The 19,953-nt window shown below is 63.3% G+C and overlaps 1 protein-coding gene across 2 annotated transcripts; it reads right to left on the bottom strand.

Annotated features, from left to right (window-relative positions):
- Positions 1 to 218: 218 nt before the first annotated feature.
- CAPG (capping actin protein, gelsolin like) lies at positions 219 to 16,238 on the bottom strand. Of its 2 annotated transcripts, none has more exons than XM_075910642.1 (10): positions 15,815 to 16,238; positions 7,385 to 7,418; positions 7,094 to 7,266; positions 6,522 to 6,676; positions 5,450 to 5,617; positions 4,032 to 4,181; positions 3,758 to 3,847; positions 3,360 to 3,492; positions 658 to 746; positions 219 to 363 (listed from the first exon to the last, which is right to left on the bottom strand). In XM_075910642.1, exons 1-10 carry the CDS (start codon positions 15,918 to 15,920, stop codon positions 298 to 300), a joined length of 1,164 nt encoding a protein of 387 aa, XP_075766757.1. In that variant the 5' UTR covers positions 15,921 to 16,238; the 3' UTR covers positions 219 to 297. The 2 variants fall into 2 exon arrangements, with proteins under 2 accessions (XP_075766757.1, XP_075766758.1); XM_075910643.1 differs by lacking the exon at positions 15,815 to 16,238 and adding an exon at positions 8,724 to 8,963.
- Positions 16,239 to 19,953: the final 3,715 nt, after the last annotated feature.

Below are 19,953 nucleotides of genomic sequence, written 5' to 3' on the forward strand. Positions count from 1 at the left end.
CTGTGCCCCCCATCCCTCCCCATGGGTGGCTGCCGGGGGTCAGGCCTGGAATGGCTGGCACACCCGAGGGAGGGAGCTGCCACTGCTCCTTGGTGCCTGGCCAAGCCGAGGCGCAGGGGGAGGATGGCACCGTGCCCAGCCAGCTCTCTCCCCGCCAGGGCAGAGCAAGCGCCGTGGCTGCCCCCGGCGCGGGAAGGAGGCGAGAGGAGGCAGGTGGCTCCCTGTGCTGGCCCTTTTAATGAGCGGCCGGGGGGCTGCAGAGCGGAGGGCCAGGCCGGCGCGAAGCAGCGCCCAGGTTCACTTCCAGCTGGCGAAGAACTGCTTGAAGAGGGGGCTCTCGCGGCCCTGGGGCAGGATCTCCACCTGCAGCGACAGAGGGACAGGCCGTGGGTCAGGGACGGCCCCTGGCTCCTGGCCTGAAGTGGGGGGCGGGGCCCGGAGACACCCCCCTGCATGGGGACCAGTTTCTGTGCTTCCTGCAGGGGGAGGCCGGGGCAGGGCGAGGAGCCTGGCAAAGGCCCAGAGACGCCCGCCGGGGCCCGGGAGGGCAAGCAGGAGGCGAGCTGTCTCCCCAGGGGGCTCGGCAGGACATGGCACAGCCCCTGTCCCTTCCCCTTTCCCCTCCCCTCCCCGCGGATCCAGCCAGGCCTCGCTCACCTGGGTCTTTGGGGAGTACTTCATGCGAGAGATGAACCCCTCCGCCACTTTCAGGGCCGCCTCCCGTTCCTGCTGGTTGGCTTTGCGACCTGGGGGCAGGGGGAAGGGTCAGGGTCTGTGGGCCGCACAGAGGGGAGCCCCTGCTTGTGAGGAACAAGTCTGGGGGGCCAGGCCTGAGCACCCCGGCTCCGAGGGATGTGCCCAGGGCCCGGGCTAATGCAAACAGCAGGGAGCCGGGAGGGGCTGGGCTGGAGAGAGGGAGGCTGGGGGCTCGGCCAAGGGGCTCCGGCCACAGCTGAGCTGCTCTGCGGAAGCAGAAAGCCCCAGGGTGGGAGGGCTGCTGGTGGGCAGCGCCCATGGAGGAGGAGGAAGGGGGCAGCGTGGTCCGGCAGCCGTGGGGCAGAGCCCGGGGCGCAGAGAGAGCTGCACGTGCCCGCGAGTGGCCTGTCTGGTGTGGAGCTGGGTCCGTGGTGGCTGGTCCCTGAGCGCCCCTGGGTGCCAAGTGTGGAACAGAGAAGACTCCGCCAGCTGCCCTGATGGCCGAGCCAGGCCGAGCGTGGCGCTGCAGAGCCCGGAGCGGGAGCAGCCGCCAGGGATGAGGAGAAACAGGCAGGCGCAGCGCGGGGCTTTCCCTGCCGACCGCCAGCCGGCCCAGGCCTGGCCTGCACGGAGTGACCCCGGGGGGGGTGAGGGTCCCGCGGAGCGGGCTGGCACGTGGCCCTGCGCAGGGACGCCCGCCAAGAGCCGGAAGCTACGCGGTGAGGCTGGGACCTGCCCCGAGGGACCATTTACCGGAGCAACGAGGCCCAAATCCCGAGGGGTAGCCCAGCGCTAAATCCCGTGGACTTGGGTGAGTGAGGGGCCTAAAGCCCTTAAGGGTCTGGGCTAGTGGTTGGAGGCGCCACATTTTGGGTACGTCTAGACTACAGGCTTCTGTCGACAAAGAGCGTCTAGACTACATTGAGTTCTGTTGACAAAGCAAGCTGCTTTGTTGACATGGTAGTGTAGACGCAAAGGACAGTTTACATGCAATAACACCTTCTGTCGACAGAAGGCATTATGCCTCATAAAATGAGGTTTACCAGCGTCGACAAAGCCACTGAGTTCTGTTGACGCTATGTCGACAGAACTCAGCGGTAGTGTGGACGCAGGTCTAGTTTTGTCGACAAAACTCTGTAGTCTAGACACACCCTTTCAGGCACTGCTGAAAAGCCAGGCCTGGGGAGCGGTGGTGCCCAGGGACCCTGAGGGGGCGTTGGAAGGCCTGGGCTGTTGGCAGGAGGGGAAGCGCGGTGAATGGGAGGCGGGGCTGCGGGCGGGGTGACTATGAGGAGGGGTGGGGAAGGGTGAATGGGAGGCAGGGTGGGGGCGAGGTGAATGGGAGGTGGGGCTGGGTTCCGGTGAATGGGAGGTGGGGCTGGAGGCGGGTGAATGGGAGGTGGGGTAGGGGCGAGATGAATGGGAGGTGGGGTAGGGGCAGGATGAATAGGAGGCAGGGTGGGGGCGGGATGAATGGGAGGTGGGGTAGGGGCAGGATGAATAGGAGGCGGGGTAGGGGCAGGATGAATAAGAGGCGGGGTGGGGGCGGGATGAATAAGAGGCGGGGTGGGGGCGGGTGAATGGGAGGCAGGGTGGGGGTGGGATGAATAAGAGGCGGGGTGGGGGCAGGATGAATGGGAGGCGGGGTAGGGGCGGGATGAATAAGAGGCGGGGTGGGGGCAGGATGAATAAGAGGCGGGGTGGGGGCAGGTGAATGGGAGGTGGGGCTGGGTGGTGAATGGGAGGCGGGGTGGGGGTGGTGAATGGGAGGCCGGGTAGGGGTGGGATGAATGGGAGGCGGGGTAGGAGTGGGATGAATAGGAGGCGGGTGGGGGCGGGTGAATGGGAGGCGGGGTGGGGGCGGGTGAATGGGAGGCGGGGTGGGGGCGGGATGAATAGGAGGCGGGGTGGGGGCAGGTGAATGGGAGGTGGGGTGGGGGCGGGATGAATGGGAGGTAGGGGTGGGGGCGGGGTGAATGGGAGGCGGGTGGGGTCGGGTGAATGGGAGGTAGGGGTGGGGGCAGGGTGAATGGGAGGCGGGGTGGGGGCGGGGTGAATGGGAGGTGGGGTGGGGTCGGGTGAATGGGAGGCGGGGTGGGGCGGGGTGAATGGGAGGCGGGTGGGGTCGGGTGAATGGGAGGTAGGGGTGGGGGCAGGGTGAATGGGAGGCGGGTGGGGTCGGGTGAATGGGAGGTGGGGTGGGGTCGGGTGAATGGGAGGCGGGGTGGGGGCGGGGTGAATGGGAGGCGGGGTGGGGGCGGGGTGAATGGGAGGCGGGGCTGGTGGGATGGGTGATCGGGAAGGGGCACAGGGAGTGGCGAAGGGGGGTGGCCTTGGGGCAGACTCTCTAGTCGGCTGGTCTGCGGGCGCCCTCAGGACTTGCTCCCCCTCACACTCCGGCTCCACAGAGAACCCCCCTTGGGAACCGTGGGCCAAGGAAGGGCCCTGCCTGAGTAGCTGCTTTGTGGGGAGGCTGCTGCCCACAAGCCCTGGGGGCTCTGGCTGTGGTGGGAGGAGGGCCGGGAATGTCTGGCTCCAGGGGTTGGGGTTGGGGTTGGGGGCCAGGCAGGGCTGGGGGGCCAGGCAGGCTGACTCCCTGCCACCGAGCGAGGCTCCCTGGTGCCTGGGCCCCGCTGCGGAGCCAGCCTGCCCCCGGGCGGCACCTTTCCAGACGTAGATCTTGCCGCTCTGGCCGTTGTCCAGCACGAAGCAGTCGTCGGTGCAGAGCAGAGCCTGGCTGAAGGGGCCGCCCCCGGACACCTTGGTCAGGTCCATCTTCCCCGTCGCGTCTGACACCTGCCGGGCCAGGAGAGGGGGATCCGCTGAGCGCCTTCCCTGCGCCGCCAGCCCGGCCGGGCAACCTGGCCCCCGGCCTGCAGCCCCAACCCTGCCCCAGCCTGCAGCCCTGGTACCCCACCCTCCAGCCGTGTCCCCAGCCCCCACACAATTGCCCCACTCCGCAGTTCGTGCCCCAGTCCTGCGGTGCAGCCCTGGCTGTATCCAGGCTGGGGCAGGCTGCGCTGCCCGGGGGTGTGTGGGAGCCCTGGCCGGGGGGGCTTGCCTTATAGAGAGCCGCTGCCCCCGCGTTCTGATCCGCCGTGACGTCTTCCTCGGGACTGCCCTGCCTCAGGGCGGGCTTGGCACCCAGCACCTAGGGCAGAGACGCCTCCGTCAGAGCCAGCACTGCCCCCCGCCTCCAGCCCATCCCTGCCCCAAACCCTGCCCCATCCCCAGCCGCAGGACTCTCCTCCCTGTGCCCCATCCCCCGCCCTGAGCCCTCCCCAGCCCTGCCCAGAGCAACCCCAGCCACGCATGCACCCCCCACCCCACCAGACCTGGATCATCTCAGGCGGCTCCTCCCCGTCGCTCACGATCTCCACCCGGGCCTTGCCCTGCCGCTCGCTGTCCCGGATGGCCATGGCCAGGTCCCGGGCCTTGTTGCGCTCCAGGATGTTGGAGGTCTCCCCACACCACGTCAAGATGGTCTGAGGAGAGAGAGGCAGACATGGAAACGGCCACTCCCTGCTCCCGCCACCCGCCAGGGCCCTGGCTGCCGCCCCCTGCTCCCGCCACCCGCCAGGGCCCTGGCTGCCGCCCCCTGCTCCCGCTACCCTCCCCGCCACCCGCCAGGCCGGGCCCACGCTGCCGCCCGCCACCCTCCCAGCCACCCGCCAGGCCGGGCCCACGCTGCCACCCGCCACCCTCCCCGCCACCCGCCAGGCCGGGCCCACGCTGCCGCCCGCCACCCTCCCCGCCACCTGACAGGCCGGGCCCACGCTGCCGCCCGCCACCCTCCCCGCCACCCGCCAGGCCGGGCCCACGCTGCCACCCACCACCCGCTAGGCCGGGCCCACGCTGCCACCCACCACCCGCCAGGCCGGGCCCACGCTGCCGCCCGCCACCCTCCCCGCCACCCGCCAGGCCGGGCCCACGCTGCCACCCACCACCCGCCAGGCCGGGCCCACGCTGCCGCCCACCACCCGCCAGGCCGGGCCCACGCTGCCACCCACCACCCGCCAGGCCGGGCCCACGCTGCCACCCACCACCCGCCAGGCCGGGCCCACGCTGCCACCCACCACCCGCTAGGCCGGGCCCACGCTGCCGCCCGCCACCCGCTAGGCCGGGCCCACGCTGCCGCCTGCCACCCGCCAGGCCGGGCCCACGCTGCCACCCACCACCCGCCAGGCCGGGCCCACGCTGCCACCCACCACCCGCCAGGCCGGGCCCACGCTGCCGCCCGCCACCCGCTAGGCCGGGCCCACGCTGCCACCCACCACCCACTAGGCCGGGCCCACGCTGCCGCCCGCCACCCGCTAGGCCGGGCCCACGCTGCCGCCCGCCACCCGCCAGGCCGGGCCCACGCTGCCACCCACCACCCGCTAGGCCGGGCCCACGCTGCCGCCCGCCACCCGCCAGGCCGGGCCCACGCTGCCACCCACCACCCGCCAGGCCGGGCCCACGCTGCCACCCACCACCCGCCAGGCCGGGCCCACGCTGCCGCCCACCACCCGCTAGGCCGGGCCCATGCTGCCACCCGTGCCAGGCTGCTTCCTGCACACCTAGCCTGTAGCACCAGTCAGGACCCCCCCCCACAGCAAATGCACCTGCTGCCCGCCCTGGCTCATCCCCCCGCCACGCGGGTGCTCAAGCGCCCCCTTGTGGGGCTGGGCTCTCTGCCCTGCCAGGAACACCGAGACATGCCTCCATGCCCAGCCAGGGCCCTGCCCGCCCAGCCCTGGGGCGGGGGTCTCACCTCGCCCAGATCCAGGATGAAACAGTCCCCGGTATTGAAGCTGGCCCAGCTCAGCTCCCGCTCGGTGGCCCGGATGTTCTTCTTGCCCTTCACTTGGTAGAGTTTGCGGATGGGCCCGGAGGCCCGGCCAGGCTGGGTTTTGTGAAAGGCAGACTCCACGCCGCCCTCCTGCGGGGCAGAGGGAGCGGGGCCCTGAGCACCACCCACACGAGGGACCAGCTGGGGGCAGGTGGGCCAGGCCAGGGTTGGGGGTGACGAGGGGAGGTGGGGGGCCGACCCCTGGCAGAGGGAGCAGGTTGGGAGTTCAGGGGAGTGTGGAGGAAACAGGGCAAGCCTGGGGGCAGAGCTGGGGAGGGGTCAGATGGGGCAGAGAGGGGGGTTGGGGAGGGGTCAGAAGGGGCTGGGTTGGGGGCTGCATTGGGGGGGTCAGACGGGGCAGGGCTGGGGGCTGGAGAGGGGTCAGACGAGGCAGAGAGGGGGGCTGGGGAGGGGTCAGACAGGCTGGGACTGGGGGCTGGGCAGGGGCAGAGGGGGCGGGGCTGGGGACGGGTCAGATGGGCCGGGCTGGGGAGGGGCAGAGGGGGCAGGGCTGGGGGCTGGGGACGGGTCAGACAGGCTGGGACTGGGGGCTAGGGACGGGTCAGATGGGCCGGGCTGGGGAGGGGCAGAGGGGGCAGGGCTGGGGGCTGGGGACGGGTCAGATGGGCCGGGCTGGGGAGGGGCAGAGGGGGCAGGGCTGGGGGCTGGGGACGGGTCAGATGGGCCGGGCTGGGGAGGGGCAGAGGGGGCAGGGCTGGGGGCTGGGGAGGGGTCAGATGGGCAGGGCTGGGGAGGGGCAGAGGGGGCAGGGCTGGGGGCTGGGGAGGGGTCAGATGGGCCGGGCTGGGGAGGGGCAGAGGGGGCAGGGCTGGGGGCTGGGGAGGGGTCAGACAGGCTGGGACTGGGGGCTGGGGCCGGGTCAGATGGGCCGGGCTGGGGAGGGGCAGAGGGGGCAGGGCTGGGGGCTGGGGAGGGGCAGAGGGGGCAGGGCAGGTCAGGGCCGGCGGGGGCCACGGGCCGGCCCCTCCCCTACCTGGTACTTGATGCCGCGGGGGAAGTGGCTCATGAAGGTGTCGGACTCGTTGCCCTGCACCTCGCGGTGCTGCACCGGCCGCTCGCCCAGCTGCGAGTTGAGGTGCACGGAGAGCGCGGCGCAGGCCCCCTGCTCGTCCCGCGAGGAGCTCTGGCCTGGGCGCGGCGGGGGGAGAGGGGAGGAGGGCTGAGCAGGGGCCCGGCTGCCGATGGAGCCCCCCGGGGCCAGGCGCGATGTGCTCGGCAGAGAGGCCCGGGAGCCCTGGCGGGGAAGGGGACCGGCACTGCCATGCCGGGGAGTGCGGCGAGGGCAGGGAACGGGGCTCCCCACAGCCCGGCTGGCTCGGACGGGCAGGTCTGGGCCCCGGCTCGGAGCTCAGGCCCCGGGCTCTGCTGGCCAGGGCGCTGGTCCGCTACGGCCCGTATGGGAACGGGGCAGGGCAGCCCCAGGCCCTCGGTCTCTGCTGAGGACCCTGCTCACCAGCCCGCAAGGGGGCAAATCTCCCTTCCGTGGCTGGGCCTGGCCTCGTGCCGCTCCCCCCGGGGCCGGCCATGCCGGAGACTGGCCCTTACCGATCCAGATGTGCAGGTTGGATTGCTCATCGGGGCCGTTGTGCAGCACCAGGTAGGAGTCCCCCGAGTAGAAGACGCCCTTGGACTCTGCCGGCACCGGCACCGGCTTCATCTTCTCCACCCGCCAGATGTGCAGGCCGGGCTGGTTCACCGACGCATCGAACAGGGAGCCGCTGCCGGAGCGAAAAGGGGCTGGGGTGAATCCGGAGGGGGGGGGCGAGGGCTGGTAGGGGCAGGACTGGGGCAGATCCTGTGGGGGAGGGAGGGGGCTCGGGGCGACGGGCTCGGTACCTTTTGGGGATTGCCGTGTACATGGTGCCGGGCCCTGAGGAGAGAGAGGAGCAGTTAGCACGAGGGCCGGGTGTGGACCGAGGTGCTGCCGGGCTCCCCAGCTAGGAGGGGCCCACCCTGCGAGCGAGGGCTCCCCCCCGTAGCTGGGGGCCGCGGGCCCCTCCCAGCCTGCACACGGGGCCGTATCAGAACTGGTTTGGCTGCTGCTGAGTCATCCCCGGGCAGGCAGAGGAAGAGGGCGGGGCGGGGCGTCTGGTTGCAGGGACCCCCTGGGCCAGGGCGGGTGCAGGCCCCGAGGAGGCAGCCCCCAGCGAGGGGCTCCAATGTCCTCCTGCGCTCACGCGCCCCCGTGGCTGGTGACAGGCCGTGTGAGCCAGTGTTTCCAGCTGCCTCCCTGCCACCTTTGGTGGTGCCACCAGCCCCACTGCCCTGGGGGGCGCTGCCAGCCCCACTGCCCTGGGGGGCGCTGTCTCCTCCACACCAGGCCTGCCGAGGGGGGCCGGCCGCCAGACCAGGTCCCCACACCCACTCCCATCAGCCCCCCGCTGCCCACTGCGTGGCCCAGCCGACCCCTGCCAGCCCTCTGCCCAGGAGCTGTGGGTCCCTGCTGAGCTGGGTTTGAACATGGGGCTCTTGGCATTAAGCCCCTCTCTGAGTGCCCCTGAATATGGCGGTGGCAGGGCAGGGAGCCAGTGGCGGCCCGGGGGGTGCGGCTGCTGCACTCACCCCGAAGCCCCAGCTCCCCCGATGAGACGGTGCCGCTTTGCCGAGCCCCGAGGCACTGTGCCCACAGCCCTGCCCAGGGCTGCCCGAGCCACCCCCCTGACAGCGCCCCTGGGCAGCAATGGCTCCTGCCCCCATTGTGAGCCAGGCCCACTGCCCCAAACAGGCACGTCCCTCCAGCCAGCCCCTTGTCGGCCGCCTCAGCACGGGGGAAACGGCAGGGACCCATTTCCATCCCGCCCAGGGTTACGTCCCGGGATGACGCTCCCAGGATATGGTCGACCAAAATCAGCAGCTCGAGGCTGGGTAGGGCCCAGCAGGGGACGCTTGCTCGGCTCCAGCCTGGCCCAGGGGATTCAGGCACCTGTGCTGAGCTCCCTGGAGCGGACAGAGGATGGGCACACACAGGAGAGGAGTCTGGCCGGGGATTTAGCCGAAGGACAAGCCAAGAAACACTGTGCCTCAGCCCGGCTAAGCCAGCCCCGATCCCCTGCCGGGCTCTGAGCCCCCCACACAGCAGGGGCAAGAGGGGTTCACTCCCCCCATTACTGCAGCACACGGGCTAAGGCGGCCTGCAGCAAACAGGAAGAGGCTGCAGGGGAGGAAAGTTACTCACCCGGGCGCTCGCCAGCCTCAGCTCTGCAAAACCTTTAGCTGCAGGAGTTTAAAGTCAGATTTCCTGGGAGGGGCCTGGCCTCGCCCACACCCTGTTCCTCTCCGGCGCCTCGCAGCTGCGGGGTAGAGCGAGAACCAGGCGCTGCTGGGCCAGAGCCTGCCCCGGCCCCTGGCCTGCCCCCAGGCTGGCAGTGCCCAGCAGGGTGGAAGCAGCTGGCCCCAGAGGGCTCTGCCACCCGCTTTTCCTTAGTGTTATTTGCATAAGCACCCGCCTGGCTTCAGATTTCACCCGTTTTAAAACGAGTTTCAGAACGCTCTGACGATCAGCTGCAGTAGGGCAGGGCTCTCGCCCTGGGGGGGGTCATGGGCGGGGGGGGGTCCAAGGCAGGGCCGGCATTGGGGGGGGGGCCATGCCACAGCGAGTCCCATGGAGCTGAATTACATGCTTCAGCCCAGCCTGCCTCCTCATGCAGGCCCAGCTCCCCAGGACCCCTGCGTGATGTAGTGCCGGTGGCTATGCTGGGCAGTGGGCAGCGGGTGACCCCCCACTGGCGGCTGCTTGCAGCACGGCCCAGCTGGACAGCGGACGAGTCACTAGGCGAGGGGCTCCCAACCCGTCTGAGCAGTTGCCTCCCAGGGAGACACAAAGGGAGGGGGGCAGAGTCCAACCCCTGGCTGGGGGCAGGGCTGGAGGAGAGTTTTAGTTTCTGGCTGGTATCATGGAGGAAGCAGCCTAAGCAAGGGGCTGGGATTTAGGGGCCCAGGCTCCCCCATCTCAAGGGGGGCTGAGGCATCCTAGGCCTGCCCTGGAACCAGATTACATCTGTGCTGTGCTGCATCCCGGAGAAGCAATAAACTCCCTCTGTTCGACTGGCTGGGGGAGTCTGTTCGTGCCATTATGGGGGCGCAGGAGGCGGGGGAACCCTGACCTTGCAGCTCCATCACCGCCCCCTCTCTGCTGCAGCTGTCCCCCCCTCGCCCCCCCCCAGGGCTGGGTAGACACGCAAAGGGCAGGAAACGGAGCCACAAGAGGAAGGAGGCAAATGACTGAGACTGTGGCCTTGGGTACAGGCCCAAGTGCTGGCAGGGCAGTTTCCATAGCTACAGCATCAGCAGAGAAGACAGAGGAGGGAAAAGGCGGGGGGGGGGGGGGTGGAAGAGGGGGGAGGCTGGATCCAAATTTCTGTGGTGGTGCCGGTGCCAGGGAACTCGCCCTGAAACCCAGAGAACGGGAGGCCGCACGTCTCTGAGGGAAGAAGGATCCAAGGAGCGGAAAACACAGGAGAGTGTGTGTGTGTGGGGGGGGGGGGGGGTGGCCACACAGCCCCCCCCGGGGAGAAGGGCTGGAAATGACGCACTGCTGACACCACAGGCGGGGCTGGGGGGGGTTAGCGCCCAAGATAAGCCATCTGCTGAGTGATCAGGGCTGCTAGAGCTCCCTGAAGCTGGGTGATCCCAGCGATAAAGGCCCGACGCGGAGCAGAGGCCCTGATGGGGCCCTGGCCAGGACTCGGGCTGCGGTAATGACCTGGATGCCAAGGCGCTGGGGCCCACCCCGGTGGAGCAGTGGCAGTGAACCCCAGTGGGGGGTACAGGGTCCTCATGTCTCTCCCCACCGGGCCCAGTCATCTGCAGACTCCTCCGGCGGAGACGCTAATTCCTGGCAGATCCCTGGCAGACACGGACCGGCGCTGGGCCCCGCACAGACCCCCTGAATGAGCCCCCTGGAAACACCCTCTGGGGTGAGGCTCCCCGGGCTGAGATCCATCACTTAGCCAGTTTTGACCCCGCTGATCAGGTCCCAGAATAGCTTGGCACGGTGCTAGTTTCTGGCCAGAGCATTGTGCGTCACTGAGAGCTCCAAGTGTCACCCCTCAAGGACACCCCTCAAGAATGGGGACCTAGGGGCTACCAGCAGGGAACACAGGTTTAGGCCACGGGCCAAGTGACCTGCTGCAGCCAAGAAGAGACCAGGAAGGAGGGATAAAGGTGCCATGTGGCAGCCTTCATCTTGTCTTCAGATCTGCTCCTGACCCCAGATGCGGCCTCGCAGGGAATCACGAGCCGGGAAGAACTGTGGACCCATCCGGACATGGGATGTGCACCAAGGACTTTTAAGTCAGCAGTTATAACATCTCTGCTAGAGCCTGCATTGAGAACTGGGAGATTCGATGCATGTAACGTGTGATATTTTAACAACCTCACTCTCAGGCTTTTCGTTCTTGTAGTAATAAACCTTTAGATGTTAGATGCTAAAGGATTGGCCCAGCGTGATTTGTGGGTAGGTCCAGAGGGTAAATTGACCAGGGATCTGTGGCTGGTTTCTTGGAACTAGACAGAACTTGTTCGGGGTAGGTGGGATTGGGTTCTAAGACCCCCCACCGGTGTATGAGGCCCGGGGCCATCTGGGGCACGGATATTGCTGGGGTGCCGGAGGGGTTTTGCTCGGGAGGCTTCTGACTGGCCAGGCAGGCAGCTGAAGCGCTCTATGGGACTTGTCTGTGGCCTATTTGGGAAGGTCTCCAGTCTGGGGGCTATAGAGAGCCCCGAATTTGAGCAGTTCAGCCTGAGCAGACACCCTCAGCTGTGCCCAGACCCGGCCCGGTCCGTCACACCAGGTCGATTATTATTTTCTACGGTTGGCAGAACGGCAGCCCCTTGGACTCCCTCGTTACAGACCGGGGCCCCATTGTGCCAGGAGCTGCACATAGACCAGTGTTTCTTGAACTGTGCTCCGTGGTACACCGGTGTGCCGCGAGGCAGTCAGAGGTGTGCCATGGAGAGCAGAGCTCAAAATGGCCACCCTTAAAGGGATAGGCAACTTTTTTTTTTTGCTCAACAAAAAGTCCTTGGTGTTCCGCATTAAAAAAAATGATTGTGTGGTGTTCCTCGGTCTTAGAAAGTTTAAGAAACACTGACCTAGACCCACAAGGGCATCCTTCCCCGCAAAGACACCACATCCGTCCTAGCAAAGCGAACGCCGTGAGGTCACCAGCGGAGCTGACTCAGCAATCCCAAGGCCGGTGCCGGTTTGTACGACCGACGCTGCCTCCCTGCTGGCAGGCGAGGGGTGGGGGGTGCTGGCCCGTTAATGAGCGAAGAGGGGACACTGCCCAGGCAGAGCGAGAACGACTGTAGCCACGGCCAGTCCTTTCAGAGCCGAGCCAAGGGTCCCTGGGATTTGAACTCCCTCGCCCCCAGGGTGCACAGCTGCCTGGCTGCCCCCCACCTCTTCCTCTCAGCTGCCTGCCAAACAGCCCTCCTCCGGCCGGTCGGGGGGGGTGCTGGCCCTGCTCAGGGGAGGCCTGCCCGGCCCATCTCGGCAGGCAAACCCCTCCCCGCGCTGAGCTCTCCCCTGGGCTCTTGGCAGACTCTGGCGTGGCATCTGTGCCACGCAGCCAAGCCGGCTTGAGACCGAGGGCTTGACACGTGAGCGGAGATGCTGGAGACCAATGCAGAGGCCTGTGCGTCCCCTTGGCTGAGCCCTCACCCTGGGCAGGGCCCTGGCCTTGGCAGACCCCGGCTGGCACCAGGGCTGCGTAGAGATGTGGGGGGAGGAGATACGGAAGCTGCAAACTGCCCAGAGGGAGGGGGAGGCTCTAGGGCTGTGTGACGGGGCGTCTGCCCCACACTGGCCCTTGAAGGTAAAACCCAGTGAGGGCTGGAGTGTGGAGCCAGCAGGGCCAGCAGATACAGCCAGTTAGGGCCCAGCTGGGGCAGTATAAATAAAGGCAGGGAGGCCATAGACACACGTGCTCTGGCTGCGGAGCAGGAGGGACCTGGCTGCCGGGAATGCTGGAGGCTTCCTGAGACAGAGCAGGGCTGGGAAAGGCAGGTGGAGCTGGGGGGCTCTGGCCAGACAAGTCCCCAGGCTGCAGGGCCTGAGGTGCTAGGGCTGCGGAGGGGCAGCCAGGGCAGGCAAAGGCTGCAGGTCCCCACCCCCTTGGCCAATGCTGAGTGGCCATGTCAGCTGCAGTTTGCCCCGAGGCTGTGGGTCACAGAGGCCAGGTGGGTCTAGGGGTTGGGGATTCCCCGGGCGGGGGGGAGGACCCCAGAGCGGGGGGCACGGTGATAGGGCAGGACCCAGCGGTGGAGAAACAAACAGGTATCGGGGGTGAGACGGCAGCCGGAAGGGGCGCTGCAGAGCGAACTTCCTCGCTTCCGCTGCCGACTCCGAGCCAGTTCGGCGGCAGGGCGGCCTGGCCCCGGTGCCGCTTGTGCTGCGGGACGCAGAGGCCACATGGGGTGGGAGAAGCCGACTGCAAAAAGGGCAGAGCAGGGCCGGCGTGAGGCGTGTGCAGTCAGTCCCCAGACACGCGGCCTCGCACTTCATTACTGGCCCCCTCGGGCGCTATTCTCATTGGGCGGTTTCTGTTAGTCCATATTCACACAATATCGACTGGACGGTCAAATGCTACTCAGCACCGACGTGCAGACGCGGGTTTTGTGGACATAGAATGTTCCACGTGACACGTGCGAATCAGGCCGAAATGCCCGGTGCCCCCGCTCAGCCCGCCCTGCGCACCACGGCGTGAGCAGAGAGCGCTGCGCCCGCCTCCGGCACGGGGCGCACGGCCCTCGTGGCAATTCCACGTGCTACTGACGAGGATGCGGTGGGATGTGGTTTTAGTTAGTTTGATAGTGAATCTGGATTTGTTTCCTTCTTCTCTTTTTCTTTTCTCAGCACCCGGTCTATATATAGGTTGTGGCAGGGCTCTGGCCTGGCCTCGGGGGCGGATCCTGCACTTCTAGGCACAAAACGTGTTAGCCTCAGAGGCTCGCTGTGGCCCTCCACGCGGCCTCCTTGCTTTTACCACACGTCGGGTCACAGCCTCTTGGGCCACCCTCGGGTTTGGGGTGAACCGCTCTTCAGTCCCAAGCGCCCCCCTTCAGGGCTGGCCCCCGTAGTGGTGCAGGGCGGGTTGGGGGGAAGCCGGGCCCGCCCTCTGCTCCAGGGTCCAGCCCAGGGACCCTAATGGCAGCAGGTAGAGAGTGATTCCTCCCTCACCAGACCTGCAGCCTTTCCATGAGCTGCCCCCAGCCAACCCCACCCAGCACCTTCCTCCTGGCGCTTGGTCACGCCCAGCCCCGGGCCTGAAGGGAAGCCTTCCTTATACGCGCCCCAGCAGGTCCCTAATGGGCGCCAGGTGTTCTGATTAGCCTGCTGCTTCTGCCAAGCTCTTAATCGGCCCCGGGCGCTTCCTGACTGCGCTGCAGCCGCCCTGCTCCGGTGACTCAGGGAACAGAAAACGGGTCCCCCAGCGGCGCTCACCTCGTCTGATCCGCACCGCGCAGACCCCAGGGACCCCTGAGGCTGGCCCCTGCCGCCTGGCTGCCAGAGCGAAACCCGGTTTCTGACCCGAACCGCGTCTATGGGGAGGCGGGAGCCAGCGGCCGCGCTGGCTCAAATGCTGCCGTTTCGCCAAACACATGCAGGGGATTAACCAGGGAAAGCCAACAGGAGAGAGAAACGTGCTTGGTGAGACGCAGGGGCTGCTGAAAAGAAACAAAATTCAGAGCTGCCTCCGCCTCAGCTACCCCCAGCCACCTCATCCCAGATACTCTAGCTATCCCCATACACCCCATCACAGGATATGGGGGAGCCCCTGGGCCCTGCACCCCCATCCGCAGTCACATGTGAGACTGAGCCAGCACGTAGCTCAGAAGGATTTTTGGTTCCCAGGGACACAGCGTAGCTCAGACTTGTTACAGGAATCAGGATCCGTCAGTACAGCCAATCCTGGGGAAAGGCCCCCCCCCCCCCCCCCCCCCAGCCAGGCTCCCTTCTCCCCCAGCCAGCTGAAAAATTAACTCACACTTACAGCAACTCCTCACAGCCCCCCAGCCAGCCCCACGTCCTGCTTCCAGGCCCAAGGTGCTATCTGCTGTCACCTGGTCCTCAGGACGTGAGAGACTGAACATACTTCCACAGTGAATCATGCCTGGTCTCCCCCTCCTCTTGCAGATAGTGTTGCAGTGCATGGGGAAACTGAGGCACACACATACACACACACAGTCACTGCAGAGCAGCATAGGACAGTGGGAGGCGCATACAGCACAACAAAGCCACCAGTGACTGTAACAGAGTGACCACAGGACTACAAGAGCAGACAAAATCCCTGCTATGTCACTGTGCTGGCGCGTCGGGGTTCCCCTCGATCCTGCAGCCCCGGAGCAGCAAGAACAGACTCCACCTGCCAGTAGAACAGGGGGGTTTATTGCGCCTCCAGGTACAGCCCAGCACAGACGTGACGTGGTTACAGGACTCAGGGCCAGGATGCCTCAGACCCCTTGGGTTAGGGGGTCCATTGCCCACCCCCCCCCAGACCCTCAACCCTCAGCTTAGGCTGTTCCCTTCATGTTTTCCAGCCACAAACTGACCCTTCCCCAACACTCACTTCCTTTGTTCCATCCCTTCCCTTAACCGGTAGGATCGGTTCGGTCACTGTCACGGGGGGCCCTCAAGGTGCCCCCCGCTGGGCCGTGCTTACAGAGAGCCACCAGTAGGGGTCATCCACAGCCCAAGCACAGCAACCAGCAAGGTCCTGACACTACGTCACATCCACAACCCCCTCTATCTATCTATCTATCTATCTATCTATCTATCTATCTATCTATCTATCTATCTATCTATCTATCTATCTATCTATCTATCCCATACACCCCCTCTATCTATCTATCTATCTATCTATCTATCTATCTATCTATCTATCTATCTATCTATCTATCTATCTATCCCCGCACACCCCCTCTATCTATCTATCTATCTATCTATCTATCTATCTATCTATCTATCTATCTATCTATCTATCTATCTATCTATCTATCTATCTCACACACCCCCTCTATCTATCTATCTATCTATCTATCTCCGCTGTTGGTGTCCTGCCTAGCTACACTTAGTGCTGGTTGGGGTGTCTGGGGTCTCTGAGCGTTGATGCCCTAGTCATGAGTGACCCAGCCCCTTACCCACAAAATACCCAGATGGGCACGACAGCGACCACCCTGGAGTCAGACTGGGAATCGTCAGCATCTGGCTCAGGCCAGGACACGGGAAAGAGGCACGGGGACCATGGCATGAGAACATCCTACCTGCATCCAGCCTCTGATGTCTCTCCATCCACAGCCGACCAGCACGGTCACCCTTCGGGAGCGGTTTCTCCAGAGGATGGTGCTTGCCTGTAGGTGTCCCGGCCATGGCAGGAGAAGGCTAAGGGGTGACTTGATTGCATTCTCCAGGTATCTTCATGGGCAAAAACTATTTCATCCCAGGCTCCTCCATCTAGCAGAGAAAGGGCTAACCTGACACAATGGCCTTTCAAGCCAGACAAACAGAAGGGAAACGAGGCGTTCTTTTTTCACAGCCAGGGCTGGAACAATTTGCTGAGGGCAGTGGTGGATTCTCCATCACAGACAAATGTGAAATCGCAATTGGGTGCTTGAGGAATTTTATACAAGAAGTTTTCTGGCCTGTGTTGTACGGGAGGACAGACTCGGTGATCACCCCAGCCCCTCCAGGCCTGAGAATCTGCAGTACAAGCCAGCAAATGCAGCCTGAAGAGAAAATGTTGTGTAGCACATCCCCGTTACACCCCCAGAACTGCGCAGTTATGCACCTGCCTAATACGTTCCACTCCACGTAGGCGTGAAATATCGTATACAGTGACCTTACTATGAAAGGACACAGGAAAACCACAGCTCACGTTGAGGACAGAGCGTGAAACAGGAATTGTCTCACTTTGCAAATAAATCAGTGACGGTATGTCTACACTACAAAGTTAGTTCGAACTAACATTCATAGGCGCTACACTAGCGCTCCGCTAGTTCGAATTTAATTCGAACTAGCGGAGCGCTTAGTTTGAACTAGGTAAACCTCATTGTACAAGGACTAAGCCTAGTTCGAACTTACTAGTTCGAATTAAGGGGTGTGTAGCCCCTTAATTCGAACTAATGGGAGGCTAGCCCTCCCCAGCTTTCCCTGGTGGCCACTCTGGCCAACACCAGGGAAACTCTACTGTCCCCCTCCCAGCCCCGGACCCCTTAAAGGGGCACGGGCTGGCTACGATGCCCATGCCAGGTGCAAGCCTGCCAGCACCCAGCCAGCAGACCCTGCACCTGGCACGGCTCAAGCCAGCCACCTGATGCCCACCAGCCCTCCCCCTCTTCCCAGGACCAGGCTGGTGGCTCCCGGGAGCTTGCCCAGGTCTGCAAGAGGCGGGCACCCGCCTGGGCTAGTGCGGACATTGTGGACCTCGTCCACGACCTCTGCACTAGGCACAGGAAAGTGGCCGGCTTGGGCAGGAGAGCTGCCAGCCTGGCCACCCAGGAGCAGGTTTGCATGAAAATCAAGGTGGTCCACTGAGACCCCCGACCCTGAGCCCTGAGCTTAGAATGGCTGTACTGGGTCAGACCAAAGGACCATCTAGCCCAGTAGCCTGTCTGCCGACAGCGGCCAACCCTAGGGACCCTGGAGGGGATGGACCAAAGACAGTGACCAAGCCATTTGTCTCGTGCCATCCCTCTCCAGCCTTCCACAAACTTTGGGCAGGGACACCACTCCTACCCCCTGGCTAATAGCACTCCATGGACCCAACCTCCATGAATTGATCTCACTTCTCTTTAAACTCTGTTCTAGTTCTAGCCTTCACAGCCTCCTGCAGCAAGGAGTTCCACAGGTTGACTATTTGCTTTGTGAAGAACAACTTTCTGTTATTAGTTTGAAGCCTGCTACCCATTCATTTCATTTGGTGTCCTCTAGTCCTTCTATTATGGGAACTAATGAAGAACTTTTCTGTATGCACCCTCTCCACCCCATTCGTGCTTTTATAGACCTCTATCCTATCCCCCCTCCATCTCCTCTTTTCTAAGCTGAAAAGTCCCAGTCTCTTTAGCCTCTCTTCATATGGGACCTGTTCCAAACCCCTTCATCATTGTAGGTGCCCTCCCCTCTCCCAGCCTCTCTCTTCCCCTCTCCCACCTCCTTTTCCCAGTCTCCCCCAGTTTTGTTCAATAAAGAGAGATTCTATTTTTGAACATAATTGTCCTTTATTTTGTACATCAGGAAGGGGGGCTAGGGAGGGGTAAGTGGAAGGAGGTGAGGGAAGAATGGGGTACGAGCCCCCGATGGGGGGACTAGGCTGGCTCTGCGGGCTTCTGGGGGTGGAAGCTCTCCTGCAGCCCCCCAATTGCCCCCTCTCCCCAGATGGCAGCCTGCGGCAAGTGCAGCCGGTCTGATGGCCGAGTGCTGTGATGTGCCCAGTGTGGGTACTCCGGGCACTCCAAGCCAGGACTGCTTTGCAAGCGGGGCACCCCGAGAACTGTCTGTCCAGGGTGGGGGTCGGGTCCCTTTAAGCACAGCCCTCAGCTAGCCTGAGACAGCAGCTCCACGCTCTAAGTCTTAATCTGATGCCCTGTCGGCACTGCTTCCGGCCATCCTTAACCTCTGTTCAGGGTCCATTCAATGTGGACATGCTAGTTCGAATTAGCAAAACGCTAATTCGAACTAGTTTTTAAATCTAGCTGCGCTAATTCGAATGAGCTTAGTTCGAATTAGCGCTGTAGTGTAGACATACCCTAAAGGATGGAGCAGAAGGTTTTCCTGGAGATGGATTTGAAGATTGGGGAAAATGCTTTAGCCCAATGGGTCACATTGCTTTTGGCCATGAGAAGAAATCGGCTGTTGCAAACCACTTGAACAAATCACAGAAGCCTTGAAAGAGAGCGTCAGATTGCCCGGGAATCTCCTAAAACGCAGTGCAGTTTCAACACACGGCAACTCTTGCCCAACAAAAGCGGTTGGATGTCCTCTGTGACTGGGTCTGAATTCGGGTTGGTGGAAATATGCCACCCTCTAAAATAACCCGTCCTTTGTTAGGACAGAGTAAGAACGGTGGTGCAACTCCAGGAAGTTACTTGTCACAGATGTCGGCAACACTGAGCGAAATCAAGTGAAGGACAAAACAGGGAAGGCCTTATTTTGATGAAATAACGGACGATGAAGGTGGCGACACATTTAATATTGCACCTTTGGCGAGCGCCGGCACCGGAGAGGGGCGCTGTTATCTTGCTGACACGCAAGTCATCCAGGAAAGAAATCACAGCGTTGCATCTCAAGCTGTTGTTCGAATGGTGCAAATTTGCGTAAGACAAAGCGATAACATGCATTGTGCATGAAGAAAGCTTGCGGTTCTGGCCTGGCTGGGCTGTTTCGGTGCAGTAATCATTGTGACAGGCTGAGATCGCATAAATGCCCTGGGTTGTCCCCCCAAAGTGCAGATCTTGCCACTGACACCTGCCTTTCTGCTCTCCAGGGCTCCACACCACTCTGTCCTGCTGGGCCAGATCCTCTGGTCTCCCCCAGCCAAACCACGGAGTTGGAGTTACCGCCCCCTGCAGAGCAACACAGACACTGAGCCAGCCCAGCTATCAGGGCTCGGCACCCAGGAAACCAGCCCCCCAAGGGACCAGAACCGCAAACAAATCCCTCGCGCTCTGTGTAAACGTTTTACAGAAAGAAACCTCCTAAGATCAATGAAAGAGAGAGATGCACAGTGGTTGCTCCCCTCAGGTAACGATTATTTACACCGGGCCTGATAAAAAACAAAAGTGTTTGTATTAAATATAAAAAGTAGGATTGACGTGGTTGCAAGTGAACCACTTAAGAGACATTTAAATTAAAATGAAAATTAATAAAAACACCACAGAGCTAGTTCTACTCCACTAAGAAACGTGTCACATGCAAATTCGTACATTAAACAGCTGCGCTTATCGCAGGTGAACGCTTCAAATTAGAGTGGACCTTCTTTCGGATCCCTTAGCACTTTCAAAGGCCAACCGAAGACAAAGGCCTGATGGCTTCCCACTGCTTAAATAGACTTTCCCTTGGGATGTGAATCCTTTGTTTGGGCATCCCCCTTTCCCATGGAAAAATACCAGGTTCGAAATGGATTCCAGTGCCAGGTGGTATGGTCACATGCCTTTCTGGATTTCATATGTCTAACTGCGCAGACAAGACTGACCCATGCGCCAAAACAGGAGAGACATTCCGCAGACTGACACTCTCATTGACGACAGGCCACGCCAGGGGTTTTGTCTGAAGCAGTTTCGCGCGATGCAGGTTCGTAAGACAATTCTCATAAGGCAGGCGAGGGCTGGTCACAGTCATGTTACCTAACTTGCCCACATCACCCACGTGGCAGGAAAACATTTGCATAAGCCCTTTCAGGAAGGCA

Source organism: Pelodiscus sinensis, chromosome 28, assembly GCF_049634645.1.
Source record: "Pelodiscus sinensis isolate JC-2024 chromosome 28, ASM4963464v1, whole genome shotgun sequence".
Lineage (NCBI taxonomy): Eukaryota > Metazoa > Chordata > Testudines > Trionychidae > Pelodiscus > Pelodiscus sinensis.